Source organism: Monodon monoceros, unplaced genomic scaffold (assembly GCF_005190385.1).
Source record: "Monodon monoceros isolate NGI ecotype Baffin Bay Population unplaced genomic scaffold, NGI_Narwhal_1 Super_Scaffold_21, whole genome shotgun sequence".
Classification (NCBI taxonomy): Eukaryota; Metazoa; Chordata; class Mammalia; order Artiodactyla; family Monodontidae; genus Monodon; species Monodon monoceros.
This window is the reverse complement of record NW_021703778.1, coordinates 139,914,419-139,925,486: the sequence shown is the minus strand read 5'-3', so window position 1 is coordinate 139,925,486 and position 11,068 is coordinate 139,914,419. Positions and strand designations below refer to the sequence as shown.

The 11,068-nt window shown below is 38.9% G+C and overlaps 1 protein-coding gene across 1 annotated transcript in view; it reads right to left on the bottom strand.

Annotated features, from left to right (window-relative positions):
* Positions 1 to 1,074: 1,074 nt before the first annotated feature.
* Positions 1,075 to 11,068, bottom strand: part of FAM71D (family with sequence similarity 71 member D) — a 29,742-nt gene continuing 19,748 nt past the window's right edge. Inside the window, exons 8-9 of the mRNA XM_029239758.1 lie at positions 7,205 to 7,233; positions 1,075 to 1,192 (exon numbers count right to left, since the gene is read on the bottom strand). Of these exons, the coding sequence (XP_029095591.1) occupies positions 1,170 to 1,192; positions 7,205 to 7,233 (52 nt within the window). The 3' untranslated portion in view covers positions 1,075 to 1,169. The remainder of the gene's footprint in view (positions 1,193 to 7,204; positions 7,234 to 11,068) is intronic.

Below are 11,068 nucleotides of genomic sequence, written 5' to 3'. Positions count from 1 at the left end.
ACTGTACTACCAATTGGTATACACCAATGTACTACCACTACCAGTCAAGACATAGAACTTTCCTTCACCTCAAAGAGTGTCCTTTACCACCTTGCAGTCAATACCTTCCAGCCCACCCTGATCCCATGCAACCACTGATCTAACTTGTCTTTATAAATTGGTTTTACCTTCTCAATGTTCATATAAATGGAATCATATAGTATGTATTCTTTTTGTATCTGACTTCATTGTTGTTGTTGCATCTCTTTTTGCTGTTGTTATTTAGTATCACTGTATGAATACACAGTACCACAGTTTGTTGAACTGTTTCTCTGTTGGCGGGTATTTGGGTTGTTTTCAGATTTTGGTTATTATAAACAAAACTCCTATGGGAGTTTGTGTATAAGTCTTGTTTTGAACATATGTCTTGTGGTGAACATGTTTTTATTTTTCTTGAGTAAATATCTGGAGTAGGATTGTTTGCTTATATGATACAAATGTCTTGGAAAAGTGTAGAGAGTTTAAAACAACCTGTTTGAAAATGGCATTCATTGATTCCCTAAGTATTGCCTCTTAGGCCAGCTGCTCACTGGAACACAAAGACGGAAAGAACATGGTCCCACCTTCAAGGACCCCAGAGTGCCCAATGTTAGAAACAACACAGTGGTGGGCTAATGTCCAAATGAGAAAAAGTAAAACCAAAGAGCATAACATATTTATCCAACAACCCCAAAGAAAAGAAGCTCTACAGATAAAAGTGAGTTTATGAATTGAAAATCTTATAGTTTGTATAGTTCTCTACTTATTTTAAAATCAGTACTCACGGGCTTCCCTGGTGGCGCAGTGGTTGAGAGTCCGCCTGCCGATGCAGGGGACACGAGCTCGTGCCCCGGTCCGGGAAGATCCCACATACCGCGGAGCGGCTGGGCCCGTGAGCCGTGGCCGCTGAGCCTGCGCGTCCGGAGCCTGTGCTCCGCAATGGGAGAGGCCACAACAGTGAGAGGCCCGCATACAGCAAAAAAAAAAAAAAAAAAATCGGTACGCACAATGACAATAATTAAGATTTAAGAAATTAGATTGACATGGATTAAATGCTTAATGATCAGTAGTAGCCTTTATTTCTGCCACATGGAAGACACTGCTTTGTTTTCCCTTCCTTCGATTGTTATTTCCTGAGCTGTGCTTGTTTTTTAGTTTAGTAGTTTATATTTATCTGGCAAAGAAAAAAAGATGGAGTCAGTTCAATTAATTCAAAAGTCTGAAATACATAATCTTTTAAAGTTATTACTGTTAAGTATAAAACTTAAAGTAACTAAACATGAGTAGAATAAGTGATTGAAATAAGTAAAATTACATTTATAATACAATACAGCATTTCTTCTTAATATAACAATAAATATCCTTGGACAGGTAAGATCTCATTTTTTAAATCTAGAAGTTGATGCAATATTAAAGGAACTTCTTAATTTCTTAAAATCTTTGTTTTTAAAAGTTATTTCTACCATGTAATAATCTAATAAATCAAAAAGTCAAGATTAAAATTATGGGCTTTTATTCTTTAAGACTTATAGATATTGTCATTGAATTATTTGCAAGTTCTTGATCTATGCTAAACTGAGTCCTGAAATAAGTCATATATATGTGAGATTTACATACACATAATTTATGCTCATTGTAAATAAGGGGCCAAGTAACTTTGACATTATTTCAGTTATAATAATACAAAGTCTTTATTAGTAGCAAACTTTTTTCACCATATAAAAAAATCATCTACCTTTTCCCATATATTAGCGACTCACAATTTAAATATTTGGGAGCCACTTTTTGAATTTCTGAAGTCAAGATTTAAATACGTTATGTATATCATCATTTTTGCCCTTCTTTGCATTTGTAGATCTCTCTTAATGAGACCACAATATTTGAAATGTCATGTTATAGAATATATCAATGAAAGGATGAAATCACTGTAGAATATTGGGTTAGCTTTTTAAAGGAACTTCTCTCTCTAAATGCTATAATATATTGAGAAATAGCTGGGCTTGGGACTCTCCCTAGGTGGGTATAGGAATCAGCATATCACCCTGAGTGCCATCCCTTCACTGTCCACCACCATAGAACACTGTTAAGAGCATACTTAATAGTGTATGCTCTTAAAAACACTATTAAGGAGTGACAAAAGAACAGCACAGACTAAGCAGAGTATGTGAAGGCCAGGGGATTATGGTGTGTGAACATTTGTTATTTTTTGGCCACATTGTTTTTCTCTGGTGCGTTATCTCTGGCCCATGGTGTGTATCTGGGTGGGGCCCTGTTAATAAACTCAGTGCTCAAATGCTAAACTGACTTTGATGGCAGAGTGCCAGAAAGGTGGAAAAGAGGGTAGGCACCTCAATTCCATCATCAGAGCCCTGATAAGATGGGCACGTGCTTCCTGCTGAAGCCACCCCTGTTTCACCGAACTTCCCTTCAATTGTGTGAATTCAGCCTTAAACGCATGTGTGTGCATATGCACACACACACACAGTCTCTCTCTCTCACACACACACACACACACACACACACACACACACAGCATTAGCTATATTGGGAGAGGCAACTGAGAGAAGTTTCATTCATAAGTAACTCACTGTAAAGTTAGTGTCTCAAAGAAATTTAGAATACTGTATGCCACCACATACAGCTGTGCAAGTTACTCGTTGCACAGAGACTACAACGTGAATAGGACCCCCAACTCTGTGCAGTGTCCAATCTGCACAATTGTACATGGCAGCCCTGCAGGGACTCTGTGAATATTTGTATAATTTTGGTATGAAAGTAAGAGGCTTTGGCTGTGTTGGCTAATCTGAGAAAGCAGGTTGGGAAAGAGTATGATAAGGGAGCAAAGAGGAAGGTAGCAATGAGAAAGGAATCACTGTAAAAGCAGTAGCAAGTAATTCCCTGCCAGTGCCTCACCTGAAGTGCCTTCTTGCCCTGTGCTGATGTTACATTTTGACCCCTGGTGGATTCTAGAGCAGAAGCCACAACAATATCTCAATATTCCATTCCACCTCTATTGTTACTACAATAGAAGTAATAAGATTCAATGTTAAAAGATTCAGTTTATTGACAGCTTTTTGTGAAAAAGTCATGTCTGTCATTTATATCTATAGACTTATAATTGTAAAAATTACCTTTAGGTTGTCTTACTTGTTTTTTTCCATTGGCCTTTTCTTGTTTTACTTTCCTTTCCTCACATGTATTCCCCTGAGAAAGGGAGGACAGATGAGGCACAAGACTGAGGAAATTAGAAGAGGATTTGACAGGAGAGGAGAGAGCCAGAAAATACTGGGACAAGGTGGAAGAGAGGTCACTAGAGAGAGAGAGGAAGTGAGGAGAGAAAAAAGCCAAAAACAGGAGAGAAAAATGTCACAGAAGGAGAGAGAACTTAAATTTGAGTCTTAAATTCAAATGATGTTCCAACCTCCTCATCAAAAATGTCTTTATTCTTTCCGATGGAGCCCATTGTTAAATTTCACCGTTTCTCCCACTCTTTTTCTTTTTAGCCCTGGTTTCATAAACAGAGAATGAACCTGGCTGCTTAGGATTTCAAGGGTCTGATTTGCGGTAGTTAAGAGGAAAGTGGAAAAGAAAGATGGGTGGGGGAGGGGAGGACTCCCAGTATTTCTTAAATGAGTTCCCTCTTTCTTTTTTTGGTGGGCGGTTCGCGGGCCTCTCACTGTTCTGGCCTCTCCCGTTGCGCAGCCTATGCTCCAGACGCGCAGGCTCAGCGGCCATGGCTCACGGGCCCAGCCGCTCCGTGGCATGTGGGATTGTCCCAGACCGGGGCACGAACCCGTGTCCCCTGCATCGGCAGGCGGACTCTCAACCACTGCGCCACCAGGGAAGCCCTCTTTTTCTTATTTCTTGAATCTCTATCCTTTGTCTCATTTCTTTCCATCTTGGAAAAATAACACGGGATTATAGATAAACCTATTGTTTGGGCTCACTGTAAAGAAATCAGCAAAGTTAAGGAGAATAAAGCTTAGAAAGGTAAGAAATTGAAAGTCAATAAAGGAGAAAGATGGACCCAGATCCAGAGAAGATGGGTTTAGCCTGGGCCCTGCCTTGTAGCCTTTTCATAAAAACAGTACATTTGCAGTGCCACTTTACCCAAAACCTTACTCAAAAAGGAGAAGAAGTGTCATTCTTTCAAACTGCTGAGAGGTTGGAGAGATGAATTGGAGACCATGGTCCCCAACTAGCCCTGCCCAGGAGTTATGTGAATGTGAATCTGATGGGGTTAATAGAAACAGCGATTTGTTTTACTGCCGTGGGAGCAGTTATTATTCTGGCTCCTGCCTAGAATAGAAATCAGATTTACAAACTCACTTTCCGTCTACATTCAGTCTAAATTCAATGGGACAAGGGATTAAAATTCTACTGATCTTTGCTTTTCTTGAGGTGAAGAGTGTTGAGTGTGAAAGGGGAAAAAAGTGATTCATAAGACTGTGATAAGGGGGAAAGAAATGCTAATCAGAGGGAACATTGAAAAACTGTACAATACTAAGTAAGGAAAAGCGAGAGGATATAGGAAAGGAAAGCGGGAAGAATGAGAAAGTACATGAAAGAAAACAAACAGGGAAAATAATTAATACTTCGTGAAAACTGCATGCCAAATGTGTATATCGTACCATCTTCGTGATTTAACAAGCGCAAGAGGGGAATTTCGCTGCACGTTTGCCGTATCTTTCCTCAGCTCCTGATTTCCAGAGCCCCATTTCAAGCTGCCTGGTAAATTTACATAGATGCGCCACCAGGACCTCAAACATGAGCTAAGAAAATCACAGCAGCAGAAAGGGCCTTGAGACAGCCAGTCACGCCCTCCTCATTCCCCCACCCATATGCACACACATTTGATAGCTGAGGAAACTGAGGCCCAGAGAGATTAAATGATGCGTTCATGAAACAGAGGAAGTGCAGTTAGGACTCAAACCTAGGGCTTTTGATTCTCAGTTCAGTGTTTCATAGCTGATTTCTTCACCTTTTCCTTGCAGATTTTCTTCCTTTTCCCAGCTTGCTTCATGGACTCACTACCTCCTAGTCATGTGGTCTCCCAAACTCTGTCCTCCTCAGTCCTTTTTTTCTCGTGTCCACACAGGTAGTTTAGTCATTAAAGCTTGTTGACTGTGTGTTCATGTCCTTGTTCTCATCTCATTGCTTCTTGCCTGGCCAAGACTTTGGTACCCTTCACCTAGACTATTATAATGACATTCTGCCTCTAGCCTCTTCCAGCTTCTCTTAGAGACTGCAGTCAGAGTATTCATCCTAAAATGTAATACTAATTTTGTCATTTCCTTGGCTTTCAGTGACTCCTCCTTACCTACCAAGTAGTACTTTCCAAACACCTTAGTGTGGATTAAAACCTCCATGACCTGACTCCTGCCTTGCTTCCCAGCTGCCTCTCTCACTACTCCTAAATTCAACATGCCCAGCCCTGTCTCATTCCTTTGATTTTGCCCACACTGTTCCTTATATCCAGGATATCCTTGTTTCCCCTTTCCTAACTCAAAGACTGCCTCCTTCGTAGAATCTTTCATGATTTTTTCTCTTGAGCTAAAGCTAAGTTCTCCACTTTTCTCATATAGGGCCTATAACATTCCTATTTATGTTATTTGTGCACATGTCTAGAAGCCAGGTAATAGGTCCTGTTATTTATTTTTAATCTCTCCCAGAGCCTGTCACAGTGCCTCATATATAATAGATAGGCAATGAACGCTTGTTCAGTTGAACAAAATTGAGTTTGCGCCAGAAGACAGGTAAAAGAATCAGTCACATATAAGATGAAAATAAAAGTATCAATGTCCTACATTAATTTCAAATTTCCATGGCTAAAATAAGGAGTGCTTCAGAATGTACAAAGAATGTACTAATTATATGCTCCTGCACTAATTATGTATTAGTGGTAAGGCTGTTGCTAGATTTATCCTTGTCTTTAGAAAATAAGAGGAAAATGTTTGCCAGTGTAGGATATCTCTGGAATTTTTACAAATTTGATTTCTTTTTGAAACAAAATTTGGGATAGAAATTGATAGATGAAAATTCTATATATTGCGAAGAAAATTTTGTATTTTTCTTATAAACTATGATAGCATTTTCCTACATTGTTTTAGGTTTAATACTGTAGATTGGAATATAGGTAAAACCACATTACAGTGAAGTTCACCTGGTATTTTGGACACTAAATTCCAGTGGTGAAGGCCCAAAGACAAATCCTGCTTGTATAAATAGCTTTCCTATAATCATTTGCTTTTTAAAAATTTTATTGAGCTAACATTTATTTATAACATTATATGAATTTCATGTGTACAACTTTATATTTCTACTTCTGTATATCTTACAATGTGCTCCCCACCGAAAATTTATTTTCCTTCTGTCACCATACACTTGATCCCCTTTACCCATTTAGCCCTCTCCACCAATCATTTGCTTTTTTTTTTTTGGTAGGACTCTTGCAAAAGTGACTAAAAATGTCTTCAAGTGTTTTTGGTATTTTTTTCCTCTCCATTTACATTTAGCTAAGTGTGCTTCTGTGTTCCTTCCATGATGTTCTTTTATGTGCATGACTGGAGCTGAGGCCTATTCTACCCCCCAGAAGTTAGACAGTAACTTAGAAGTGGGTCAGCAGCAAGTAAGGGGAGAAATCTCCACCGGTGCCTACAAGACAGCCTCTACTTCAAATACTTGTTACAGGTTAAAGATCCCGAGACATGGAAATATGTAAGGAAAATGGTAATTAAATGGTATCACCTGACAGCGAAGCAGAAGCCAAAGACGTAAGCAGGAAGGAAAGAGGGGCTAGGTGGTTTTAGATTTACCAAGAAATTGCGCTGTGGATCAATTCCCTTCCAAATCAGTAGGAATAAGAGGCCGTATCATGTTCAGGTTCTGCCCGCAGAGCTACCTCGGGAGTGGTTCACGCCCAGTGAGTTAGACATTCAGGGAATTAGGGAACTCTATCAGCACAGAAAAAAGCAAAGTGATGCCTACCTCTTGAAAGATAGCATGAATATAGTCCTTGAGGCAGTTTCTGCAGGATAGGACTCTCACAATGGAGCAAAGGCAGGAAAGGGAACGCATCAAAACATCTAGCTGGATTCCTTTGTTCTCAACTACTCTGTTCTAGGACCCAGAGGTGACTGCTTGATACCAGGGATCACAAAGAAATGTAGTGGAATTTGTTTCATACCTGAAGCGTCTGAATCAGTTCTCCTGCTCCTGTAAAAATAAATAGCACATTTCAAAGTTTTGGCAGTATAACCACAAATACTTAGAAAAGAACTACTAAGTATGAGATAATCATTCTCTAAGTGCTTTGTAGGTAGTAATGAAACATATTTAGCCAGCCAAGGGTATTATTCATTATAATACATCTTAGAGTAAAATTACCTAAATTTTCGTAACATGTAAGCTATCCAACATGTAAAAGCGAGTTGTATGTAATTACATATAACCTATTTTTTTTTTTTTTTTTTTTGTGGTACGCGGGCCTCTCACTGCTTGTGGCCTCTCCCGCCGCGGAGCACAGGCTCTGGACGCACAGGCCCAGCGGCCACGGCCCACGGGCCCAGCCACTCCGCTGCACGCAGGATCTTCCTGGACCGGGGCACGAACCCGCGTCCCCTGCATCGGCAGGCAGACTCTCAACCACTGCGCCACCAGGGAAGCCCTAACCTATTTTTATTGTAACTATCACCTGTCACTCAGTGAGGCTGTGACCATCCCTATCCTGCTACCTCTCGAGCCCCTGAAAATTCATTTGAGGTTGAGACTCCAAGAAGCTAACTGCTGCTGTTCTGGGGCTTCCGTAAACAGAGTCAGCTGTGTTGGGAATATAGGCTCTCATAGACACGTGGGGTACATTCTGGAATGGAGGGGTGACTGGGGTTACAGTGCCTACTCTGCTAGCTCTTCATCACAATCTCTATGGCCCTGATGGGAATCTTGTAGGCAAATAACATACCCAAGTATTTGTCCAAGTTAATACACTTCTTATGGTTTAGTGGATAAAATAGGAGACTAGCTGTCAGTTTTTCAGGCTATTTCACTTTCAGAGATGTCTTTGGATAAAGAAGTTTGTTTTCTGCATGCCTGATTTTTAAAATTAATATCAAAAAATACTTATTTTCGTAACCTCATTGACATGCTAAAATATAAACTTGTCAGTTAATTTTCACCAAATCTTTGTTCCTTGGCTACATTTCAGTAACTCTTTTGGAAGTATTGCTGTTTGAGTAAAAGGGTTTGGGAAGAATAATTATACTTAGATAATATCTTCCCAGATAAATGTGCAGAGACATAATTCTGATCCATTTAAGAGGTCTGGCAAATCCGTGCAGTTCAGGTTCTACAGTGGATCTTAAGGTTAAATTAGTAATTTTCTGAGAAGTTTGCAAACAAATACTCATGTACCAAGTAGGTCTGGTGATTTAAATAAGGTTGAGTTTAATGATAAAAGTTTTCAAGAGACTGAAAAATATCAAGAAAGTGTACTTTTAAAAAAAATAGGTGCAAATTAAAATAAAGCCTGCCATTATCCTCTTTAAAACAAAGGGAAGAGTCACAGTAGCACTATTGTCAAGGTATGCGAAGGAATATAAATGCTTTATAAAGTAAATTCTTCACTTCTAAAGCACCTAAAATGACATTATACAAGTCTCCAGCATCTTTCGCTCATCTAGATTTAAGTTGCTCAATTTACATTTTAAAGACCAATGAATCTGAGGGCAAAATATTCAACGACGTCATTGTTTAATTTTTTTTTCCCCATTGTTCCAAAGTATACGGTTAGAAAGTGTCACTGAAATCCATGGTCTTGGAGAAGAAAAATGAATATATACTAGAATTTATTTATCACTCTCATGGTGTCCTGACTTAATCCTGCAATTGTCCCAGGATTAAGCATCAGTGAATCCCATTCTGTTCTTTGATCTTATCACATCTTTCATTTATAATGAACATTCTCAAATCAGGTTCTAGCTAGTAATTAAGTTCCTGATGTAAATAGGCAATAAAATATAACTTATGCTTGATTAAATTGGACTTAAGAGGATTAGTTAGAACCAAATTTTTTTTTGCTTTGTTTTTATCTATTTCTTTCTTTCTCTACAGTAGGGTCAGCAGATAGATCACACAGGAAGCTGAGAGACTGAAGGGCAGGGCCTGGAAGAGTTTGGGGTCTGCTAACCAAGATCCTTTTCAATCTTTAAAATTCTAAGATTTTTGCTATTTATATAGGCATTCATTTTCTCATCATTTCTAATAGGGATCTAGTGAGACTAACAAAATTTTGCACCTGCAGATCATTTTTCAACCTAAAAACTTAAGTTCTCTCTACAATTTTTAATATTTAAAAAAACTGCTAAGAGCTTATCTAATGCTCAGAGGATTTTTAGGGTAGTGAGACTGTTCTTTATGTGGATACGTTGTCAGTATGCATGTGTCAAAACCCACAAAACTGTGCGACACAGAGAGTGAACCTTAAACTAGGGACTATAGTTAATAATAATATATCAATATTGTTCATTAATTGTAACAAATGTACCACACCAATGCAGGTGTTAATAATAGGGGAAACTGGGGATGAGAGGAGGGTGAGGAGGTGGCAGTGGGGTGGGTATATGGGGCTGTATGTACTATCTGCTCAATTATTCTGTAAATCTAAAACTGTACTTAAAAAAAGTTTACTAATTTTTTTTAAGTTTTTTTTTTTAAAGGCATTAAAAGTTAATCCAGTGCTTGAGGGCATCTATTATTCGCAAAAGGACAAGGAAAGAAGTTGAAATGATTTAAACAGTTAACCTTGTTAGATTTTGAATCGTGTGTTTCTGAAGCCTTAGACAAGGGCGGGACAGACTTTGAGACATAATGAATGAAATAAAGCAGAAGGAAGATGTCAGAATGATCAGACCTGATTAATAATTATTTAGGACAAATTGCTAGATTGGATGGATTCAATTTTATCTCATTTGTTTTTTAGAAATCTTATGCTTTTCTATGAAAGTCATACTCATACACAGCAAAAGATATATTTTCTATTGAGTGGCACCTGCTTCTATACCTTTGCCTCTTACATTCTTTGTTTTTCTCTCACTACTTCTGACAGATGATTGATTACTTTTTTTTTTTTTGCGGTACGCGGGCCTCTCACTGTTGTGGCCCCTCCCGTTGCAGAGCACAGGCTCCGGACGCTCAGGCTCAGCAGCCAAGGCTCACGGGCGGGCCCAGTCGCTCTGCGGCATGTGGGATCTTCCCAGACCAGGGCACGAACCCATGTCCCCTGCATCGGCAGGCGGACTCTCAACCACTGCGCCACCAGGAAAGCACCGATTGGTTACTTTTTAAATCTCCCTTCCTTCTTTCTCCTCTAACACATCAGACTTCCAGTAGTCCTCCTGGGCATTATTTAGTTCCACTGAAAGAACTCAGTGGTTACCATCAAGAAATAATAGATCAGTGTCCTGAGGGAAATTTCTCTATTTCAGCTACTTCTCCACCCTCAATCTGAAGCAGGAAAGTTTCTTCCACCTGGAAAATAAATAAATAAATAAATAAAAGCATTCCAACCGAAAGCAGCAGAATACACATTCTTTTTAAGTGCATATGGAACATTCTCCAGGATAGATCACATGATGGGCCACAAAACAAGCCTCAGCGAACTTAAGAAAATTGAAATCATATCAAGCATCTTTTCCTACTACAATGCTATGAACTTAAGAAATCAACTACAAGAAAAAAACTGCAAAAGCCCACAAATACATGGAGGCTAAACAATATGCTACTAAACAACCAATGGATCACTGAAGAAATCTAACAGGAAATTGAAAAAAAATACCTAGAAACTGAAAATGAAAATACGACAATCCAAAACCTATGGGACGCAGCAAATGCAGTTCTAAGAGGGAAGTTTATATAAATACAATCTTACTTCAGGAAACAAGAAAAATCTCAAACAACCTAACTCTACACCTAAAGCAACTAGAGAAAGGAAAAACAAAATCCAAAGTTAGTAGAAGGAAAGAAATCATGAAGATCAGAGCAGAAACAAATGAAA